Source organism: Helianthus annuus, chromosome 8 (genome assembly GCF_002127325.2).
Source record: "Helianthus annuus cultivar XRQ/B chromosome 8, HanXRQr2.0-SUNRISE, whole genome shotgun sequence".
In the NCBI taxonomy this organism is placed as follows: Eukaryota; Viridiplantae; Streptophyta; class Magnoliopsida; order Asterales; family Asteraceae; genus Helianthus; species Helianthus annuus.
This window is the reverse complement of record NC_035440.2, coordinates 19,199,485-19,224,088: the sequence shown is the minus strand read 5'-3', so window position 1 is coordinate 19,224,088 and position 24,604 is coordinate 19,199,485. Positions and strand designations below refer to the sequence as shown.

General features: G+C 36.9%; 2 protein-coding genes and 1 pseudogene across 2 annotated transcripts; 2 read left to right on the top strand and 1 right to left on the bottom strand.

The window, feature by feature from the left end:
• The first annotated feature begins 4,727 nt into the window (after positions 1-4,727).
• Positions 4,728-5,258, top strand: LOC110869676. The gene has a single exon (XM_022118911.1). It carries the CDS (start codon positions 4,728-4,730, stop codon positions 5,256-5,258), a length of 531 nt encoding a protein of 176 aa, XP_021974603.1.
• A 9,239-nt stretch (positions 5,259-14,497) lies between these two features.
• LOC110872275 (protein NLP1) lies at positions 14,498-19,415 on the top strand. The gene is made up of 5 exons (XM_022121048.2): positions 14,498-14,773; positions 15,681-16,565; positions 16,645-16,692; positions 17,186-17,978; positions 18,112-19,415. Exons 2-5 carry the CDS (start codon positions 15,759-15,761, stop codon positions 18,918-18,920), a joined length of 2,457 nt encoding a protein of 818 aa, XP_021976740.1. The 5' UTR covers positions 14,498-14,773; positions 15,681-15,758; the 3' UTR covers positions 18,921-19,415.
• Positions 19,352-23,877, bottom strand: LOC110872276 (annotated as a pseudogene).
• Between the last annotated feature and the right edge of the window lie 727 nt (positions 23,878-24,604).

The following is a 24,604-nucleotide window of genomic DNA, read 5'->3' as shown; positions in this document are numbered from 1 at the left end:
TGGTAAAATTATGGATGTTTAAAAATTAAATAAAAGACATTTCATTAAATTTAAAAAAAAAATACATTCAAAGTAGAAAATAAAAAACACATTCAAAGTAGAAAATAAAAAACACATTCAAAGTAGAAAATAAAAATTACATTAAAACTAGAAAACTAAAATTTTAGAAATCGCATGGCCACCCGTACTTGTTAGCGATTTCTCGCTTTCGGGCGAGGATGATCGGCAACATACTTGGCGGAACATCGTCGTGCGGCTTAAGAAATGTTTTCATATCTCGATCGAAATTGTAGTTTTTCATCGTCTCGAGTTGTGCCGATATGAGCTCGCGAGCCTCCGACTCTCTTTTTTTCCTCAATTCGATCGCCTCCAATTCTACCGCTTGCTTCGCTTCTTTCATGGCGGTGTACACTTTGAATTGTGCCGCCAACTCGGCCGAGCTTCCCTCGGACGATGTAGCTTGACGCTTGTCTCGCCGTTGTGCTCTTTGTGGCGAGGGATCTTCGTTCATATCCGGTATCGAAAAGTCCACGTCAACGGGCTTTCTTTTATGTGTCGAACCTTCACCTTCCTCACCCATCAATGGGACTTGGGCCCATTTCTCGTGTCTTCGAACGACCTCCCACGCCTCGATGTGTTGAAAACCGCTTGGAAATCTTTCTTTAAATTCTTTTAACGCGACTTTCATCACGTCGAGATCCTTACATCCGCTTGCTCGTGTGCGATCCTACATGTTATAAAATAAAAAAAAAATTAGAAAGTGTTAAAAAAAGTATGAACTTAGAAAAAAAATTAAAAATATGCAATGTTAAAAAAAATATAATTTTTACCGCTTGTTGGTATAGGCCGTTGAAAAAGTTTATTTTCGCATGCATCGGGTTCCATTTAGACCGTACTTGATGAACGGTCCGGTTACTTCCACCGATAGTTTTGTTAAAGTGCTCTAAAATTTTACCCCCAAAACTTTCGCGACTTTGTTGATTGCCCTTTTTTTTGTTGGTAGAACAATGTACCCACGCCTTCGCCAACGCCTCTTCTTGTTCTTTTGTCCATTTTTCGCTCACCGTTTTCTCTTTTTTTTCTCGAGCCTCATCTTCTTCGTTGCCCGCGTCTTCGTCCACATTATATTCATCTTCCTCGTCGTCGTCGCCCAAATTTTGAGTTTCGGGCACTACCTCATCGTCCTCGTCGTCGTGAATAGGTAGAGGACGTTCGACATTTCCTCGTGTAGAAGGAACTTGTGAAGAACGATAAGCATGTGGGTCGAAGGCGGGGGATTGAGGAGGAGCGTCCATTGATAACAAATTTTGAAAATAGCCGAAATTGGGTTGTTGGGTGTTGTAAAACGAGGGGTGTGTAGGTTGTTGGAAAAAAAACGGGGGTTGTGAAGTGTATCCGAAAGGGGGTTGTGGTTGAGCATTTGCACCGCTCGAACCATCTCGAGACGGTTTCGAGACCCGTCCCTTAGTTTTTTTCTTGGCCTCGCGGGGTCGGTTCTCCATTGCTCGGTGTATAAAAAATAAAAAGTGAAGGGGGTTTGGTTGGAGAGTATAAAAAATAAAAAGTGAAGTGGGTGTGGTTGGAGAGTTTAAAAAAATAGAGAAAATGAGATGGTTTGAGTATAAAAAAATGGTGAGAATGAGATGGTTATTTATATTAGTTTAAAAAAAGTGATTTTTTTTTATTAAAAATCCGACCGTTGAAGACGACCGTTCCTCAAATCTCGTGCACATTCAATCGGTGAGCCCACGCCCAAAATACACCCCGAATCGGGACCCCGCTTTGATGGCGGCGGTGTTCCCGATCGGGGAAACCTATCACCGCACCACCTCACCAAAGACGCCCCGTACACCCTAAGTGGGGAGTGCCCCGCTCACCCTAAGAGCAATTTTGTCATTGTACTCTCACTTAACTAATAAAACCAGTCTCCATCCACTTTAGGAAATGTCTGAGTAATATTGTGGTGGTTGACGTTTAAAATAGTCCATTCACAAAAAAAAAAATAATACTAAAATAAAGTGAAACTCTATATACACTAGCTCGAATCAAATCCTTTAAATCATTTTGGTGCCTTAATACCCCCTTTAAGTAGTAATAGCAGAAAAAACTTAATGAGAAAACTCAAATATATGAAACGTATAATTAACGACTATTTGGGTATATGATTGGATACGAAATTAGTTATAATTTTTTGAGGATTTGAGACGAATATAGCAATTGGTGATATTAACTTGGAAATTGTTATAAACCAGACATTTAGGCTTAAGCCATTACTTATGGGCTTTAGGGTTTATAGCTATTTTATCTATATATTGTAATGTTAAATAATGAGAATCTAGTTTATCTATTTCTCTTTGGTTTTTATCACGTTATCAGCACGAAGATTCTCCACTGGGATTAACCGGCAATCCGCATCAACATTGTTCTTGGATTCGAACATCTTCGATTCTCATAACCCGGGTACACATCCATTCTCCACAATATGATATATAAATTTCCCGATCTCCTAGATAATATTTATATACCTGTATTTCAAAAGTAAGATGCACAATTTTAGATTTCACAAAGTGATAACTGAAGAGGGATATATTCTGTATGCTTCTAGGGATATTTTTTTTCACATACAGAAAAGGATGCAAACAATTTTGTTTCCTCTATTTTTTTTAATCAAACATTTATGCACCGGTTCCTATGTCATGTATTATAACAGCTTTATATTTACATAATACGATAATGTGTTTCCTCTATTTGTTTCCTGCGTTTTTTCAATGAACACCACCTAATACATAAGTAATCTATATTTACTTATGTGTTATAACACTCTGGCGACTGTCCTCAATCGCCAACCGGCACAACGGCGGTCACTGCCGCCGAATACATGTACTTCCCGTACAACAAACCGAAAAATAAAATAAATCCTATCTGTTTATCGAAGATTCAAATCCATAAATCAAATCGTTTTAAAAAGTGTTTCCCTTGTTCATCCTTTGCTTGTGCTATGATTTGCGACAGATTCACAAAAAGGGGTTAGTTGTTTAATGAATAAAACAAGAACTGGTACCAAAAAGTTGTATCCCATCCAAAGAAAAAACATGAATTTAAGATAAAATGCTAAGCATCACAAATCGTTTTAAAAATATGTGATTTTATAATAAACTATTTACAATAAATGCACCTTGCTAACAGTTGTATCCCATCATTCAAAATTTCATATATTTTATTATATTTTAATATTTCCATCCTATAAATAAGCAACTAATTGTTGCTTTCTATTTTTGTAATATATGCATAGTGAGTTTTTCAAAAAAGTTTTGGCATTTTTCATTTTTAGCTTGAAGGTTTTTATGTTTTACATTTTAATCCCTTTGACTTTTTTACCTTTAACCCAAAACTTTTCATCTTTAACAATTTAACCCTAACATTTTTTTTCAACTTCCTAACCCCATAATTTTCATCTTTCGCAAGTTTTTCGTTTTATGTTTCGTTTTAAATTTTGTGAGTTAACACACCGCAACGTGCATGTGGGGTTCAACGTTTTTTTGACTGTGCTTTCTTGTTTGACAGGCCCGTCGCAACGCGTCAATTTTTCCTGTTTGATAGATTCGTAGCAATATGCGGGTCGTAAATCGATTTAGTTGTTTTTTTCTACGTTTCTACGTTTCGGTCTAATTTCTTCGCATTAACACGCCACAACGAGCGTGTGTGGTTCAACGTTTTTACGACCTTTTCTGATGTTGGTGGTCATTGGCAGTGGTGTGGTATTGGTGCTATTTCGAACGGTTTTACGAAGGTCTTTAATATATTAAGTTTTTTTTTTTACTAATAATTTGTTTCGAGTTTACCCTATACTTTCTTTACTTAAAAAACAAATTATTTACGTGCATATTTTTATGTACGTGTCGGTATAAATTTGATTTGCTCTACGTTTTGACGTAAACTTTTTTCGAAAGCGAGTTAACTCAAATATAATACATTTTCTTTAAAAAAAACCATTTACGTGCATATTTTAATGTACGTTTTGGTATAAATTAGAGTTAGTCTACGATTCAACGTAAGTTTTTTGGGAAACGAGTCATGTCAAATATAATATGTTTTCGTTCTTATATTATGGATGTTTCGGAATTTTGTTTCGAACCGAGGGGAGTCAAATTGTGGTTTCATCTTTTTCTTTTTTCAAAAGCTCTAATTAATCTCTTTTGATTTTACGTGTCAATTTTTTTCTTTTATACCCGTTACGTTTCCATTGTACGATTTGGGTCACATACACGTGTTAGTTTTTTCTTTTATATTCGTTACGTTTTCTGTGTACGAGTCGGGTCACACATAATACATTATGATTGTACATTATAAACTCGATTTATTTTACTCTTTGATCCAATCGCAATGTTTATATAAGTTACATAGAGTTCACTTGGATACGTTGGAACGTGTGTTTTCATATGGTTCACTTATCGCATAACGTTTGGATTAATTGATTCGATGTTTATAATATACCCGCGCCGCAACGCGCGCGGGTGTTATTCCTAGTTTACTTAAATTATCAAAAAAACAATTTATATTTACAATACGAAATCATACAAGAGTTTCTAAATTCCTACTCTATTATTAAAAAGACGTAAAGTATAGAACCTGCAGTTCTACCTATAGAGAACCTGAAGTTCTCCTATAATATATATTTTATATTACGGCTCAATTTTAAATCCATGATTCTTTCATTTATAGATAAAATGTCGAATTTATCAAAGCTTGAATTCACTGCACTTGAAATCTCGGGTAACAACTACCCCTCGTGGGCTTTTGATGCTAAAACCCATCTGGAAGCAATGAGTCTGGGGGAGACAAGCATTGATGGGAATAAAACGTCCCTTCAAGAAAAAACTAAAGCTATGGCATTCATTCGCCTTCATCTTCATGAAGACCTAAAGAGGGAAAACCGTACTATCGAGGACCCTCTTGAGTTATGGAAAAACATTCAAGAAAGATTTGACCACCTGAAGTTGGTCTTACTTTCTAAAACTCGCTATAGGTGGGTTCATTTAAGGCTACGAGATCATAAGACTGTTAGTGAGTACAACTCTGCTTTTCTTCGCATCACCTCTGAGCTTAAATTATGTGGTGAACAAATCACCGACAAAGACATGATTGAGCAAACTATCTCAACGTTCCATTTATCCAACATGCTCCTGGCGCAGCAGTACAGGGAACGTAATTTTACAAAATATTATGAGCTAATATCATGTTTGTTGGTCGCGGAATAAAACAACAAGCTCATACTACAAAATCATTAAATGCGTGTTATGTGATGATTTTTTTAGACTATATTCTATTTCAACTCGAGTGGTATTTTATGTTTTGAACTATTATTATGGTTTCATTTAAAACCTAGTCATGTTTGATTTATAGTTGCATGTTGTTTTTATCATACTCAAACATGCAATTTCTTATACTTAATGTGTTTTATTATTTCCAGAAGAAATATGTATACTAGCTCCAGTAGAGCTATTATTGGTGATGAATGTCTTGTAGATAGTGGTAGTACTAACACTATTCTCAAAGATATGCAATTTTTCTCTAAGTTGTCTCCGGAAGAGACACCGATTAGTACTATATCTGGTGTCAGTAACCTTATCGAAGGCTCCTGCAGAGCACACATAACATTATCTTCGGGTACCAAATTAACTATTGATAATGCATTATATTCTAGTAAATCCAGAAGAAAGTTACTTAGTTTTAAAGATATTCGAAAAAATGGTTACCACATAAAAACAATATCTGAAAATAATATTGAATATCTTCAAATTACTTCAAACAAAAATGGCCAAGAAACAATAGTTGAACAATTAGAAGCCTTATCCTCTGGATTATATTGTACTAATATCAATCCTATCGAATCATACATGGTGAGTAACCAAAAGCTGTTAGATAAAGACACATTCAATATATGTCATGACCGTCTAGGTCACCCTGGTAGCATAATGATGAGACGAATAATCAAAAGTGCAACCGGGCACCCTCTCAAAAAATTAAAAGTTTTGCTACCACAAGACTTATCATGTGCAGCATGCTCTCTGGGCAAACTTATAACTCGGCCCTCACAAACTAAATTGGTACATGAAACCTTATCATTTTTAGAAAGAATCCAAGGGGATATTTGTGGGCCTATTCATCCTCCGTGTGGACCATTCCGCTATTTCTTGATCTTAATAGACGCATCCTCAAGGTGGTCACATGTGAGCCTTTTAGCTACTCGAAATGTAGCATTTGCCCGACTTTTAGCTCAAATCATACAATTGAGAGCAAATTTCCCCAATAATCAAATTAAAAATATTCGGATGGATAATGCGGGAGAGTTCACATCTCAAGCTTTTAATGACTATTGTATGTCAATTGGGATCAATGTTGAACATTCAGTACCTCATGTTCACACACAAAACGGTTTAGCTGAATCTCTGATTAAACGATTACAAATAATCGCTAGACCACTCTTAATGAGACGTAAATTACCATCTTCTGCATGTGGTCATGCTATTTTGCATGCCGCTGCACTGATTAGATTGAGACCAACTGCTGATCACGAATACTCCCCATTGCAACTGGTCTCCGGACGAGAACCAAGTTTGTCCCACCTTAGAATTTTTGGTTGTGCGGTATATGTACCAATATCGCCACCACAACGTACTACAATGGGACCCCAAAGAAGACTGGGTATCTATATTGGTTTAACTCCCCGTCCATTATTAGATACTTAGAACCAATGACAGGAGACATGTTTACAGCACGGTATGCTGACTGTCATTTTGATGAAACGATGTTCCCAGTCTTAGGGGGAGATAAGGACAAAGAAAGACTGGTAACACAAGAAATAACATGGAATGCGTCATCGCCATCAAATCTCGACCCCCGAAGTGATCAATGTCAATATGAAGTCCAAAAGATTATACATTTTCAAAGAATAGCGAATGAATTACCAGATGCATTCACAGACACGAATAGAGTGACAAAGTCACATGTACCAGCATCAAATGAACCTGCTCGAATTGAAGTAATCCCAGAAGCGATTACTATACAATGAAAGCGTGGGAGACCAATCGGTTCCAAAGACAAAAACCCACGGAAACGAAAAGAGCAAAGTAACGCAGTTGGTGAAAACTCACAAAAGAATATAAGTGAAACCCCGGTAGAGGTAAATGTCCCAGAAGAGACAACTATGAATCTAGAGGAAAATGAAGTTTCAGAAGAAACACCGGTACCGAACGAAAATGAGATCTCTATTAATTATGTACAAGATAGTACAACGTGGAACCGGAATAAAACACGTGTTGATGATATATTCGCATATGCTATAGCAACGGATGTAATCAATGAAAATGATTACGTACCTAAAACTTTAGAAGAGTGCATGCACAGAAATGATTGGCCAAGATGGCAAGAAGCCATAAATGCCGAATTAAATTCGCTCGAAAAGCGACATGTTTTCGGACCTGTAGTCCGAACACCCAAAGACGTCAAACCAGTAGGTTATAAATGGGTGTTTGCAATAAAGAGAAATGAAAAGAATGAGATTGTACGATATAAGGCTTGACTTGTAGCACAAGGGTTTTCCCAACTCCCAGGAGTTGTTTATGAGGAAACGTATTCCCATGTAGTGGATGCGATAACCCTTAGGTTTCTAATCGGCCTCACAATCTCTAAAGGACTTCATATGAGACTAATGGATGTCGTCACCGCATACTTATACGGGACACTTGAAAATGACATCTACATGAAAATCCCTAAAGGATTAAAATTGCCTGAAGCATTAAATCAACACCTCAAGATATGTGTTCTATAAAGCTCCAGAGATCTTTATATGGTCTCAAACAATCTGGTCGTATGTGGTACAATCGACTTAGTGAATATCTCGAAAAAGAAGGATACAAGTCTGATGTAATTAGTCCATGTGTCTTTCTAAAAAGATCACTCTCAAATTTCACTATAATAGCAGTTTATGTTGATGATATCAACATCATTGGATCTCCTGAAGAGATAGAGAAAGCTACTCAGTTGTTAAAGAAGGAATTTGAAATAAAGATCTTGGTATGACAAAGTTATGCATCGGACTACAATTTGAGTATCTGTGCAATGGCACATTTTTCCATCAATCAAACTACATCCAGAAGATGTTAGTACGTTTCAATATGGATAAAGCACATCCGTTTAGCGTACCTATGGTTGTCCGACCGCTAGATCCACACAAGGATCCTTATCGCCCTCAAGAAGAAGGCGAAGAAGTACTTGGTCCAGAAGTACCGTACTTAAGCGCGATCGGTTCCCATATGTATCTCGCAAATAACACAAGACCTGACATTGCATTTGCAGTACATGTACTAGCGAGATACAGTTCGAATCCAACATGTAGACACTGGAATGGCGTAAAACATATATTCTGGTATATTTGCGGGACACAAGACTTAGGTCTTTTCTATCAGAGAGATCAAAAGTCCCAGCTTGTTGGGTATGCTGATGCCGGATATCTATCAGATCCTCACAAAGCAAAATCTCAGACAGGTTACGTATTCACATACGGTGGCACAACAATTTCTTGGAAGTCAACTGAGCAAACACTTACAGCAACATCATCAAACCATGCCGAATTGATAACACTATATGATGCTGGCCGAGAATGCGTGTGGTTGAGATTAATGATTAATCACATACAAGAAGCATGCGGATTAGAACAGATCAAGAAGGAGCTGACAATTATTTATGAAGACAATGCTGCTTGCATAGCTCAGATCAGAGAAGGTTATATCAAGGGTGATCGAACAAAGCACATCTCACCAAAATTTTTCTCAACATGTGACTTGCAAAAAGAAGGGGAAGTTGATGTTCGCCAGATTAAGTCAAGTGAAAATCTAGCTGACCTGTTCACGAAATCTTTACCTAGAAGCAGTTTCGAGCAGCTATCACACAAGATCGGTCTTCGTAGATTGAAAGATGTTTGTTGAATTCAGAGGGAGAATTATACACGCTGTACTCTTTTTCCCTTAACTAAGTTTTGTCCCACTGGGTTTTCTTAGTAAGGTTTTTAATGAGGCAGCATAGCTGATCCAGTAGTATCAGTTTATTTGTTCAGGTCCTGAAGTACCTATTTAACATCATCCTGAAGTACGTTGTTAAACTGTGTATAATTCTAAATGTCTGAGGGGGAGTGTTATAAACCAGACATTTAGGCCCAACCCATTACTTATGGGCTTTAGGGTTTATAGCTATGTTCATCTATATATTGTAATGTTAAATAATGAGAATTCAGTTTATCTATTTCTCTTTAGTTTTTATCAGAAATATAAAATTGAGCTCATATACGTTTATCTACATTGAATATGGAGTTAACTGTCATTTTCGTCCCTGTGGTTTGTCCAATTATGTTAGTTCAGATCAAATTTCAAGTTTGTACCATTTTCATCCCTGACATTCTTGAAACATGTTAGTTCCATCCAAAAAACTAATGTTGAATAGAATAATTGGTCAGGCCACGGGGATGAAAATGACAGTTAACTCATGTTTTTGTTGGATGAAACTGACGTGTTTCAAGAATGCCAGGGACGAAAATGGTATAAATTTGAAATTGGTCTGAAATAACACAATTAGACAAATTACATAGACGAAAATGACAATTAACACTTGAATATGAATATCCCAATATATTTTATCACGTTAAAAATATAACAAATAGTATAAAAATGTTTAAAAATTGAACGGATTAAAATAAAAATAATAGATATATTTAGAACTATAGTTAAGAATTTGATATTTTAAATTGATTTTGGGCTGAGTCTAAGACGGAGCTTGGGGTAACAAATATTGGAGGGTCATCGTTAATCACATAAAATCATAACGCAAGTGTACTATATATATGAGAGCAAGTATCTAATACAGTTTTAAACTGGTATATGACTAAGATCAACAAAACAAATTCCATTACCCGGGCAATTCTTATTCCAACATCCAATGTTTTCTATCAACATGTTTGACAATTTTTAATGGGTAAGTGATAAACCAGTAAGAGATCTAAACCATTAAGTGTTTTATCAGTAAGAGGTCTGAATTACTAAGAGTCAGTATAATGCTTAACCATTTAAAGGCAAATGTCTGACCAATTCAGATAAGATGTCTTAACTATTCAGACACAGTATAATGTTTAACCATTCTGAGGCAAATGTCTTGAACCATTCAGACATTTGCTTGCGAAACAAACAATCTAAATCATTAAGTGTTGAACCAGTAAGAGATCTAAACCATTAAGAGCCCATTAAGAGCTGAAACAAACATCCCCCTTAGTATACAACAATATTAGGACATTTTATTATTCACTTGAAAGTAAAGGGGGTAGTTATGAAAGTCTTCATTAGTTTAGGTTCTAAATGTAACTTTGCTAATCATGCTTTGCTGTATATTTTTAGAAAGTTAATCCACAGATTAACTAGTGGATTCCATCAACAGTGCTGACGAAATCATTGATTCTCCCACAAATCATACCCACGCGCATAAAAATACGTGTGCATCACGGACCAAAGAAACCAAGATGTTTGATGAGAGTGTTTTGCACGCGCTTTAATGACGTTTGCAATATCTTCAGCATTTATTCTATTTTAAAATTCTGAAAATTGATTAAAAGATTCTTTTTAACAGGTAGGGAGAGAAAGTAGCGGATTGCGATTTGGCATCTTTAATTTTCACATTTTGGCCACTAAACTTTTATTATATTCTTCTTTTTTCACATTTGTTCATCTTGACTTTGATTTTTGTATGTTAAAAAGTACTAAAATTTAGATTCTTTTTGTTGGGATAGAATTAAACAAGTACGGAAATGTTTAAGCATCTTCATACATCCTTCTTGTGTGTTGTGTGTAGTTTTCTTTTCGAATATAAACAAACCTTATAAAAATATTTGTTAACAAATGTTTATAAATAAAACTTATAAACATATTTGTTAACAAATGTTTAAGTTTTTTTTTTCTATATTAGAATATGTTACGTTGGATTCGGATCGATAAAAATCGTAAATTTTAAGTTAGCTCTGTTAGAAGTTGTATTTAACATGTTAAGAGGTTACGAAAGAAATTTGAATGGTAAGACGGGTCTTGTTAAACTGTAATATAATTGACTTGTGTTTTGTACATATCTTTACATATTTTGTTCGATAACATAGGTAACTTATGCGGGTTTTAAAGTATTTCATATTGATTCGCTTCCAAATTTGAGAAGGTCATTTGCATAGTTTTAGAAAATCATGAAGATGCAATGAATATATGTAGACATGGTACATTTTAGACATAAAAAACCCAATCAACAACAACAAACCATACCCAATAAATCTCGTAAATAGCAAAGTTAATGGTAGGGTCTGAGGAGGGTGGGATGTAGGCAAATCTTTCCCCTATCATTGAGGATAGAGAGACTGCTTCCAAAGAGACCCCTAGCTCTGAAACAACAAGCACTACAAGAGTTCCGGAAAACTACTGAGAGAAAAGAAGGGTGAAAGCAAAAACAGTAGAGCGAAGGTAAACATAACATCATAGAAAAACATACTCATATCCATATACAGGGGTGAAAGTTTGTTGGTGCTCGGGGGTGCACCCGCCCACCCCAATATTTCGGTTAGAAGTATATAGGTTTCGATTTTTCGTCCGGAAATTTTAAAAATTATATAGGATCGCCTCACCCGAATTATTTTTCCTAAATATTTATACAATATATAAATTAAAGTAAAGTTTGTTACCACTTTGTATATAAGTGATGTGTAGTTTTGTAAATATATTTTAACTCTTATTTGTTTAACCCTAGGTTACCCACCACACAATAAACTTAATCACAAATTTTTATGTCTTAGAAGGGTCCTTGGAATGAATGAAATTTTTTAGTTTTATTTGGAACTATTATTATTTGACTTGACCCGAATCGATAACCGACCCAACCCGAAACATAACGGTAGGAAAAAAAGTTTGGGTCCCATCACTTTACGCCCCCTCGAAATTTTTGGTCAAGCTCCGCCACTGTCCATATACATATCATAGGACAATCATCTTCCATGACCACCTAATGTGTAGGTAAATCTATAGCCCCCTAAGACAACACCCAACCACATCTTACCTAACCCTTAAAACTCCTTAACTTTAATCCTACGTCTCCACGAACTTCTATCTTAGACCATTTCCTTAGAGAGGTGCATTTCTATCAAATCCTGTCTAATCCGCTCATCCAACGTCAAAACTTGTAAAATATTATATCTTTTTTTTTAATAAAACTAGTTATAAAAACCGTCGTCGCGTTGCGGCGAACTTATTTTGTTATTTAGTCTGTGTTTATATGTGTTTGAAATCACTACGAGTGCGTTGTACACAGAATCACTGACAAGAAAAAAAATGTAGAAAAAAATACTAAAATATAACCGAAAGAAAATCAACAAAAAAAGTTGTATGGTAATGATGTTGTTCGGTAGAAACCCGTAGTCAGAGATGAGCAAATAGTAACGGGTACCGGTACCGAATTTCCTAAACCGAAAGATTCTAAATACCAGTTCGGTACTGACGTTTGGCGTTCCTGGTACCGGTTTGCTACCGGTTTTTACCTTCATATACCGATACCGTAACTGGTATTTTCTGTATCAATACCGATTCGGTATCAGTTGGCACCGAGCTCATCACTACCCCTGAAACTAAAAAAAAGTTGTACGATACCGTTGTTGTTCGTACGGTACCCGTGATCAGGGATGAGCAAATGGTACTAGGTAGCAGTACCAAATTTCTCGAACTAAAAGATTCTCAAACTCAATCCGGTACCGACTTAAGCATTTTATGTACCAGGCTGGTGCTGGTTTTTACCTTCATGTACCAATAACGAACCGGTATTTTTGATAAAAGTACCGGTTAACACCAAGCTTATCAAACTTAAAAAGTATATATAGGAGAATATTAAAAGAATAAACCTATAAAAAAACTGTATATAATATTTTATTATATAATAATAATTTACTGTTTATTTCATTGACTTATTATTAATATATAGGAGAATTCTTAATGCATGATGTAAAATATTCTTAAAACCTAAATTAGAAATTTTTAAAATTTGTAATTTTAGAGGGGTATGTAATAAATTATCCCAAACTTTTATTCCTTGTAATATTTTGAAATTACGTGATAATTTTGTTTGCTTTTACGGACTAAGAGCAAAACCACATTCTTATTTTATTAGAACAAATTTTATTTATTACTTCATCTATTTTTAACTCATTCAATTTGCTGCTTTGATAAGGTATTACACTTATATATGAAATATGTATAGGACTAGAGCCCATCGATATATATGTAACACGTTTTGCATCTAATGGTAACACTTATTATTTGAGATACAAGAGACATTGAGATTGTTGTGTTATACAAAATACAATGAGATTGTTGCGTTATACAAAATGAATTAGTCATTAATATTGTTATTGTTGCATTATACAGGATGAAGTAACAGAGCTGAGGATGCTGAGGTGGATGTGTGGTCACACAAGGTTAGACCGAATAAGAAATGAGGTTTTCAGGAAAAGGTTAGGGGTGTCTAGAATATCAGATAAGATTAAGGAGAGGAGATTGAGATAGTTTGGGCATGTGAAGATGAGGCGAGCAACGACACCAGTTAGAGTAGTGGAAAGCCTTACAGTAGATGGAAGGAGGGGTAGAGGTGTAGAAAAAACCCGGTTTTAGGATCGAAACCGGAAAAAAAACCGAAACCGGTTCCAACCCAAACCAAAACGCCAGTTAGTATATCAGCTATGGATCTTGATATTCGAAACCGGTTTTAAAGAACCGGTTAAAAGCCGTTTTTTTTGGCAATAACCGGTTATAAACCGAACCGAATCGATTATACCAGTTTGGGTTCTCGTCTTGAAAAACCGGTTAAAAAACCGAACCGTTTTTTTTTAAATCCGTTTCCCCACGCAACAATAACCGGTTCGGTTAAAAACCAGACCGATTTATAAAAAAAACCCGATTTATACACCTCTAGGTAGAGGTAGACCCAAATTAATTTTTTCAATACAGGGATCATTAATATTGGTAAAATACACATATTTTATCCATATATAAATTTCGTTGAAAATAAAGTTTTATTTATAGTGGAGTATTTTTTTGTATCATAAGTTATAGCGAGTGTCAGTACGGTATCGATTCATGGTTAAATAAACCGATACTATCCCAACAATATTGGTACCATGTAGATTTCGACCGAACAATATCGAAGTCAGTATCAGTACTATCGTAACCGTTACTAGTGTTTGTTTTTTGGTTTTCAATCGATATAAACCAATAGTAACAAAAAGGACCAAGTGATGTAAACTCTTAAATTCTGAAAGCGCAGGAATAGTGATAAATGAAACCATAGGGAGAAAAATCATGAATTTGTTGATAGTTTAGTGCCAAATATGAAATTTGACTCAAGTAGATTGCAATTTTGCATACATCAGAAAGAAACCAACACTAAAAAAATCAACAAAAAACCAATTATTTATTGTCTTACATCAGCCATCTTTACTTTCTGTACTTGTATTCTCATCAAACTTCAATCTTAAAAATTGAATCTTTCCTTCTTTACCAAGGATCTTGATCTGCTGTGGGATTCCCTTGGGGGTTTATGGTGGGGCTTCTTAGATTGTAAGGAATATCTTGAACAAATAACAAAGCAGCAGTCTTGTATAAAAAGGTTTCAACAACATTGGAGACAAAAGAAACTCAGGGATGATTACAAGGTAGAATATTAAGATCATTTCTAACCGTTGTCTGTTAATTACATAACTAAAAAAACTGTTTTTTTTTTTTCTTTTTTTTCTTCTTTTTTTTGTTTTCTGACCAGATCCATGTGTTTCAGTGTTTGGTCTTTTGTTATATGTTTTCAAGATTTTGTTTTAGATTTATTTTAAATTATTTCTTTCACTTGCTTGCTTTTGGGTATTTAAGGTTATGAATTCTTGACTAGATATAAATGTGGTGACTTGATGATTCTTCAAGAATTTTTAGTTTTATTTTAGATTATTTATTTCACTTAAAATTGGAATTTTTTTGGGTGTTCTTGATTGGGTTTCTTCATTTTTGATTTATTTGCAAAAAAAAAAAAAAAAAAAAAAAGATTTTTAAGTGTTATTATTATAATGATGTATTGGGTGTTCTTCAATCTTCACTGGGATGTCAATATTGATTCATCTTTTTGCATCTTTTGATGATTATGCTTACATGTTTGACCAGTTACATAAGTCAAAATAGCAAATCTTTGCTGAATATTCTGATTTTCTGCTGTTTTTACCATGTTATTTTGGTTTGTTGTAGGAATTAGATAGGGTACTCTTTAAGTCATCAACTGGGATTCCTCCACTTATTGATCATTTTACATCTGTTGATATGTATTTTACATGTTTGACTAATTACAGAGTCAAAATAGCAACTTTTTTACAGAACCCTTTTGATTTATTAAGGGTTTTTATCATGTATTTATTGCATCTATTGATGATATGTGGACATGTTTGACCTTCAGACAACTCAAAACAAAAAAAATCTTGATGTTTGACCAATTACACTAGTCAAAATAGCAATTTCTGTACAATATCTTGGTGTTTGGTTCTGCATCTGAATAATGTTTCTCGGTTCTCCCCGTTTTGACAGATATACACCGCAGAGTATAAACAACAAATCTTTCGCCTTTTAAAACAGAAGTTGTGGTAGTTAGATTAAAGATTAACGATGGATGAAAACGATTTCACGCTCGAAAATTCACCCGATGCACTCATGGATTTCGATTACATGGATGAACTCTTGTTAGATGGATGTTGGTTACAAGCAACCGATGGATCCGAAATGTTGAACGATAATCCTTCTGCTTCCAACCCGTTGTTCGACCCTTCGTTTCAATGGCCCAAATTTGAATCCAATACCGAAAAACCGGAGTCAAATGACCCCGACCGCAATTCGCCGAAATCCCAAGTCAGAACTCTTGTTAACTTACCGAATCCGTCTGAAAATCTTTCTGAATTAAGCAACCAATGGTGGATTGCACCGGTGGCAAGCTCTGGCCCTTCGTTATCTGTAATGGAACGATTGGTTCATGCAATCGATAACATAAGACATTACACGGTTGACAAGAACGTACTTGTTCAAGTATGGCTGCCCGAAATCAGAGACGGAAAGAAAGTTTTAAGTACGAGTCAACGGCTTTTCTCGCTTGAGTTCAACTGCCCGCGGCTTTCTAAGTATAGAAACATATCGGAAGGTTATCATTTTCCTGCCGAAGGGGATCCTAAAGATAGCGTTGGGTTGCCCGGAAGGGTATTTATGGAAAAAGTCCCCGAGTGGACTCCTGATGTTCGGCTTTTTAAGGTTGAAGAGTATCCAAGAGTGTCTCATGCTAAAAGACATGATGTTCGTGGGAGTCTCGCGGTCCCGGTTTTCGGTCAAGATCTTAAGGATTGCATTGGTGTTGTTGAAGTTATCATGACTACTCAGAAGACTAATTACACTTTAGAGATTCAAAGTGTTTGTAAGGCTCTTGAGGTGTGTTTTTTATCTAATTTTTCAAGATTATATATTTTACGCCTTTAATAATCTAAAAGAAGTTTTATGATTTTGATAGGCAGTTGATCTCAAGAGTTCCGACGATTCGAACACACAGAAAATCATGGTAATTGGAATCCAAATTCAATAAAGAAAAGAGTAAAATTCCATTTTCGTCTATGAGGTTTGGTCAGTTTTGCGACTTTTGTCCAAAGGTTTGTTTTTCCGCGTCTGGATCCAAAAGGATTTAAATCTTGCCATTTTTATCTGGCTCCGGCTCGTTAACTTCATCCATTTTTCTCCGTTAAGTTAGGGGTTTTTTGTCTTTTTTGTTAACTTAAAGGGCAATTCGGTCTTTCACTTTATGTAAAAAGACCAAATTGCCCTTTAAGTTAGCAAAAAACACAGAAATACCCCCGACTTAATGGAGAAAAATGGATGGAGTTAACGGGCTGGATGAAAATGGCAATATTTTAACCCTTTTGGATCCATATGCGAAAAACAAACCTTTGGACGAAAGTCGCAAAGGCCAAACCTCAGGGACAAAAATGGCATTTTACTCTAAAGAAAATGCAACAATATTTCAACAAATTAGTACTAATGTTCTTTATAATGATTAGGTAAGCAACGGCTTCTATCATCCTGCATTGCCGGAGATTTATGAAACACTGAAATCTGCATGCATAATGCATGATCTACCATTAGCTCAGACATGGATCCCATGCATCCAACAAGGCGGCAAAGCAGGCTGCCGCCACTCAAACGAAAACTTGATCCACTGCATCTCCACCGTTGATTCCGCTTCCTACGTATCTTACCCTCGGTTTAAAGATTTCCAAGAAGCTTGTTCCGAGCATCACTTGTTTATCGGTCAAGGTGTCGTAGGCAAAGCTTTCAAATCTAATGAGCTGTTCTGTTACTCGCCTGATGTGACATCATACATGAAAACCGAATATCCGCTTGCTCATCATGCTAGAATCTTTGACCTGCATGCTGCTGTGGCTGTACGGGTCAGAACAACATATGCTGACATGGTTGACTTTGTGTTGGAGTTTTTCTTGCCTGTTGACTGCAAGGATCGCGAAGAACAACAAAGGGTGATTAATTCGCTGTTGGATAATATACAAAAGGTTTGCAAAAGCTTGAGGATCGTTGCAGAGATGGAGTTGCCGGAAAATGGCGTTAATGATGGGTTACTTGCTGTTTCTGATACAGGATCAGTTGCAAAAGTTCGAGAAATAGATGGTTATGGTCATGGTCATGGTCCGGGCACTGGGTCGGGCTCGGGCTCAAATTCGGGTTCAGGCGTTGAGAAACGACGTGCTGGTGCCAAACTGGAGAAAACAATTACTTTAGAAATGCTAAGGCAGCATTTTGCTGGCAGCCTGAAAGATGCCGCCAAGAATATGGGTGGTAGGTTTTTGTTTTTGTTATTTTTTTAATTACAAACAAACTTCTTTATAGCGGTGGCAATTGGTTAGTTCGTGTAAGATGGATTCGGTAATTCGCATATTCAAATCTTGAACTCGTGTTATTGTAACTGCAGTTTGTCCGACGACTTTGAAACGGATATGCAGACAACACGGGATTCAACGGTGGCCATCTCGGAAGATCAAGAAAGTCGGACACTCGTTAAGAAAGATTCAACTTGTAATGGACTCGGTGCATGGTGGGTCGGGCTCGTTTCAGATCGAGTCTTTCTATTCAAACTTTCCAAAGCTCGCTTCTCCGGACACGTCAAAAAAGACTCGTCTCTCGTTCCCGGCTACAAAGAACAAAACTATCGACGATAAGGCCACTTCATGCAGCCAGAGTTCGAGTTCCAGTCATTCTTTCTCCGGTGGGACTCACAGTGTTCCAACCGTTGATCAAGATACAAGTGGCGGTGCTCTAAAAAGAGCCAAAAGCGCTGCAGCGATTCACACATCTCATGCATCAAGCGATCAAAATCAAGATCAAGATCAGGAACCAAAGATCTTTAAACGATCCCATAGTCATAAACTACTTGAAGAGAGTCAAGATCGTCCCCCTAAACCGCGTGTTAAACCAGAAGGCCATCCTTGGAGGGTCAAGGTAACTTTTGGCGAAGAAAAGATCCGTTTTCGGATGCAAAAAGATTGGGGTTACAAAGAATTGATGCAAGAAACCGCGAAAAGGTTTAGCTTGAATGATACCAGTGGGTATCACCTAAGGTACCTCGATGATGATTCCGAATGGGTCTTACTAACGTGTGATGCCGATGTAGAAGAGTGTCTCGATGTGTATCAATCATATAAAACCGGGACCATTCGGCTAGCTCTACGCGAGCCACCAATTCGTATTGGCAGTAGTTTAGGTAGTAACGCACCCTTGTAAAAGGGTGACCCTGGTGCACCATCATTCACCACGGTTCTCGACTTTCCAAACAGTTAGGTCGATGGTCGTGACATCTGGTGCACCCACGGTTTCAGGTTTTAGGAAGTTGGTGCACAAAGTTTCGGTATGCGGCTTTTACTTTGCATATGTGAAGATTGTGCCCCTGTGATGCTTGTAGGATTTTGTGGCTGATGCATTGTGTTGTTGTAGTGTATGTATTTTAAGGTTGTATTGTATGCATTGTTGGGTTGTACCGTATGACGAGTCGAAAACAGTTATGAATTTGAGAAAATGCAGGGTTTTGCTGGAACTGATGCTGTTATTTTTAGTTGCAGCAAGTCAATAAGTAGAAGGTTTGTATGATGTATGAAACATTGAAATGTTTAGTAGATTGTAGATAATAAAGGTACAACTCGCAATGCATAGCGTATAAGTTGTTATCGCGTGTGGTGTAAGCTACTATTGTGTGTTATACTAATCATCTCCCATTGTTTATTTTTGTTTACCCTCTTTTCGATTTTGTTTCGGTCGACGAGTCATCTTCTCGCTTTAAACCGATGCACATTTCAAAACCAAATAACTGACTGCTTGTTGACCAAGCTCCTCTGCGTTGCTTTGACCGAAGGGGAGACCAATGGTGGCTTTGATGGTAACAATCATTAGACCTTTGTTCATTAATTACACTTGTCGAATTCTCGTTTGACTTAGACTGGCTCGGTTTCGTTTTAGTTTCACTGATACCTTGCAGACTTGAGACAACTTCCTTCATAGAAGGCCGGTTCTTGGGTTTTGATTTAAGACAGCTTAGGATGAGCTCGGCAGCTTTCATAACGCCTTTTGTAATCTTGGTCCAACCGCGGGTCAATGATGTTTTGTAATTTTTTTATGTTGATTAAGAAAGGTTTAGCCCACTCCACTAAGTTTTGCTTCATGCTGTTATAAGTATAGTCGTATGCTCTTAACCCTGTTATTATCTCGAGCATCACCACTCCAAAAGCATAAACGTCACTCTTGACATATAACCGACCTATAATCGCAGGTTAACACCATTGTTAACTTTTTCATAGATTATGCAACAATGATAGAGCAACTACATAGTAAAAAACAATGATCAACATGTGAAGACAGGCAAAGTAACTAGTCTAAGGAGATTGATTTAAAAAGCGTGAGACATTTAAGTCCCAAAAGTTGAGGTGTGGGGCGAGAGCTTCACGTACACCTCACCCTCCTAACAACCCCAATTTTGACCCAGATGTGCATGAGGCACCGCCTCACGACCCTGAGACGTTTTCCCGATCATCTCGTGCTCTTCGCGCCTCAGACATGTTGGATATCAAGAACACTTAATTACGAAACATTATATATAAATTCAAAAGAATCATAATAAGAACAAGGGATCAATTACACAGATGCTGGTCTGCAGCGAAAAGTCAAAGCAGATGATTTTGTATTATAAAATTGACCCACGATTCTTTACACTTTTGTGCATATACACCCGGCTGTACCGGTTGAGCGGTCCAGTAGAACCTGTTAAACCGTCCGGTACATCTGGTTGAACCGCCCGATACACCCGGTTAAACCCGTTTCTAAACCAAATCCGGTACGATATAAAAACCGGATTTTAAAACATTGTATATAACCTATGAAACGGTACTAACAAGGTGGTTATACCCCTTCATTTGGGGCCAGAAAACTGTTATTAAACACAAAATAATGGCCTTTGACTTTTGCTTTCTACCATGTGACCTATATCTAATTTAAATACATAATTAAACTAATCTAAGTCTAGATTACATTCTAATAAGACATGCTTTTAAAACAAAGCTAAGAGGAGTGTTTGAAACTTTGAATGCACATTTTAAAGTGATTGTGATATTAATGAGTAAAATGCACGGATAGTACCTGTGGTTTGGTGAAATTTCACCTTTAGTCCCCAACTTTTCAAAATTACACTCTTAGTTCATGTGGATTGACAAGTAGTTACTCGGATAGTCCCTAAACCGGATGAAGGTTCCTCGGATAGTCCCTGTGGTTTGACTAGTTGTTACTCGGATAGTCCTTGTCATTTCACACCCACTTAACCAGGAAAACTAACCTCCATCCGTTTTGGGGACTATCTGAGTAACAACTTGTCAAACCATAGGGACTAAGAGTGTAATTTTGAAAAGTTGAGGACTAAAGGTGAAATTTCACCAAACCACATGGACTATCCGTGCATTTTACTCTGATATTAATAGAACTAACCAGTGGCCACATATTCAGGAGCCATATAGCCATAGGTGCCTGCTATGCCTGTTGAGACATGAGACTCTCCATTAAGCGGGCCTAACTTTGCCAGCCCAAAATCCGCAAGCTTCGCGTTAAAATCCTGAAATATTCAATATAAAAGTTAACTTGACAAGTAACTAAACTAAAGTATCAAACCCAAATCATCAACATTTTTAAGGTGTGCAACCATAAGCGTATACGTATATTTGAAGCAAATTTGATTTGCTTATACATGCCTTGTCTAACAAAATATTTGAGGATTTCACATCCCTGCAAATGACATTATTTTCTGTAGTGTGCAAGAAAGCAAGGCCTTGAGCTGCTCCCATTGCAATCTTAACCCTTGTGTCCCAAGAAAGTGGTTCTGTGCCTTCTGCAAAATCCAATTTTAAATAAAGTGTTTATAAATCTATTTTCTGTATTCGTTGGCGTAGATTTGAATACGTACCCCTGAAGAGATGCGTATCCAAATCTCCCTGCATATATTCATAAACGAGAAGAAAATTCTTATCTTCCCAGCAATATCCAAAGAGCTTAATAACATTCGGGTGGCTAAATGTTCCCAAGAACTTCACTTCTGCCTGTCACCAAAACACACAAAATTCACAATCTGATTTTGCCATTTTAAACACTTTTCTAAAACAAACATTATCATAATATACTAAAGGTAAATACTTTAAAACAATTTAAAAATATGGACCTGCCACTCGTTGAGACCTTGGCACCTGTTGGGACTTGATTTCTTGATGGCCACTGCAATCCCATCACCGGTCTTCTGTGGGGCAAGTGTCACGCTATCCAACCACCCTTTGAAAACCTTCCCGTAACCACCCTCTCCAAGGAACGATTCCTGACCGAAATTCTTTGTGGCGGTCTTCAGCTCAGAAAACGTGAACATCTTCAACTTCGGTATCATTATCGGTCGTCCCCTAGGCGGCACTACCAGTTGCGCACCACCACCTTTCGCCATCATGAAGCTTTTCTTTTTGTTGCTAATGTTTTGCCCAAGTTTCTTTATATTCGGACTCATACGCCCTGCTTAACCAATAACTAACGCTTAAAAAAACGAGTTACAAAGAAAGATTCATAATATAAGAACTGAATGTAACAGAACTTACTTGCACCTTTGGTCAAAAACATTGACCATGCTTTCCCAATAAACATTGACTTTCCAGCATGTTTCCGATTAGTAGCGCTTTGCACACTCTGCAACGTCCAACTTAACACAAACTCGAGCCGTGCCAGCACTTTAGTCATCGTGGGTCGATCCTTTGAAGAATTAAGAATACATTCATACGCAATTTGCCCAAATTCTTTTAGACAGTTACTTTCGGCTTCCCCTCTCAGACTTGGATCGATAATTTGATCAATCTTACCTTCTTTGATGCATTGTCTGGCCCATACCGATAAACTATGTTGCTGTTCATCCAATGTAAAATCCAAAGCGGGCCTACCACACAACACTTCTAATAAAACCACACCAAATGCATACACGTCAGATTTTCTAGTCAGTCTGCGAGTTGAGAAATACTCAGCATCCATGTATCCGAACGTCCCTTTGATCTGATCTGTATAAACATTGGGAGTAGAACTAGAACCTGGCTGATATGCGGGACCGGTTCTGGATAACCCGAAATCCGAAATCTTAGCTGTTAAATTATTGTCCAGCAAGACGTTTGAACTCTTGACGTCACGGTGTATGACTCGGTGTTGCACACCTGTACCCGTGTGGAGGTAGTCTAAACCACGTGCAGCACCTATGCAGATATTGAGCCTTTGAATCCACGTCAGCGGTGAAGAATTACTTCCGTAAGCGCTTTTTTTATGCAAATGATCCTCGAGACTTCCGTTGGGCATGTATTCATAAACAATGATCATTTCTTTTTCACAATATCCTAGTAAAGATACAATATGACTATGGCGAAACTTGGAAAGCATCTCGATTTCTGCCCAAAACTCGGCCGCACCTTGATTGGAATCAAGATTTAACCTCTTGATGGCAACATCTGTAGTTTCCACAAAGTCGATTTTACCCTTGTATACCTTACCAAACCCGCCTTTTCCAATGACAAAAGCGTCATCAAAATCATTGGTGGCTGCTTTGATCTCAGCAAGCGTAAACTGTCGACAGCGTTCATCTGGTGATGATGATGTGGATGTGGATGGACCCTTCTTCTCACCATGGTTATCAACTTGTCGAGATTGTTGATCCGACGATGATGACAGGGATGAATTGTTTTCCTCATGTTGTTTCTGCAGATAATATATAAGAACATCCAATATAGTAAAGTATAATATAAGAGCAGTGGAAAGATACATGCTTCTTGGAGTTGTAAAGAAACACAGTATGTTCTTTTGTCTAAGGTGTTTATATGTCTTTTCTTAAGAATCAACCAAGTACATTGTTTGAAACAGAATATCAGATGAAATTAAATTATTGCATATAAAAGAGAAAGAAACTTCAATGAACATATGAGTATATATGATAAGGTTAGAAATGTCAAAGCAAAGTTATACACAACTCCCATTAATTGGCATCTGTTTCATAAAACTCACCTATGCCATTGAACTTACAAGTCAGTCAATGTCTCCATTTATTACTATGTATGTGCTCATTTTGGACATCAAGACCATCAATCAATCTTACACCGTTGACTCAGTCAATGGTCCTATGGAGCTATCCTTGTGGGAGCAACACACATTCTTTTCATAAGATCAATGCTCACAGCCACAATAACCAGAATAGACAAATTGAATATTGGGGGATTTAGTAAGGCTACACGGTATGGTGACATCCCATCCTTGGAGGACCATTCGCCACGTAGGCGTCACGTCATAGTCCTCCCAAGGATGGTCCATCCCCCAAAAGTAGAGGGTATGGGAGGATGGTCCTAGTCATAGTCCTCCCCACCATTTTTATATATATATTTTTTTATCTTCTACTTTTTTTTAACATTTAAAAAATAAACTAACAAAATATTCTCATTAATATTAAAACCACATTACATAAATTTAAAACAAAACATAAACTAAAAAAAAACATAGACTTAAATAATATTATGCTTCTTCATGATGTCGGTTTTATAAGGTACAGAATAATTGGTAAAATGAATTGATTCTTTACATCCAGGAATGGAGATTAAATATACAAAGGTACAGCCTAAATCAAGGCAATAATCAAGAAAAATAAATATATGATATGTAACTGATTGGTGCTGGCTATTTGACAGGATTGACTGAATCTTGGGGCAGATTCAGTGGCTTGATTGCTTCCGTAATACGCCCCCGCAAGATGGAGGATCCGTTGGAGACTCCGATCTTGGAGCGAAATCGTTGAAACGGTTGGCGAGGTAGTGGTTTTGTAAGGACATCAGCAAGTTGATCGGCAGTGTTGATGTGAAGAACTTTGAGCAGAC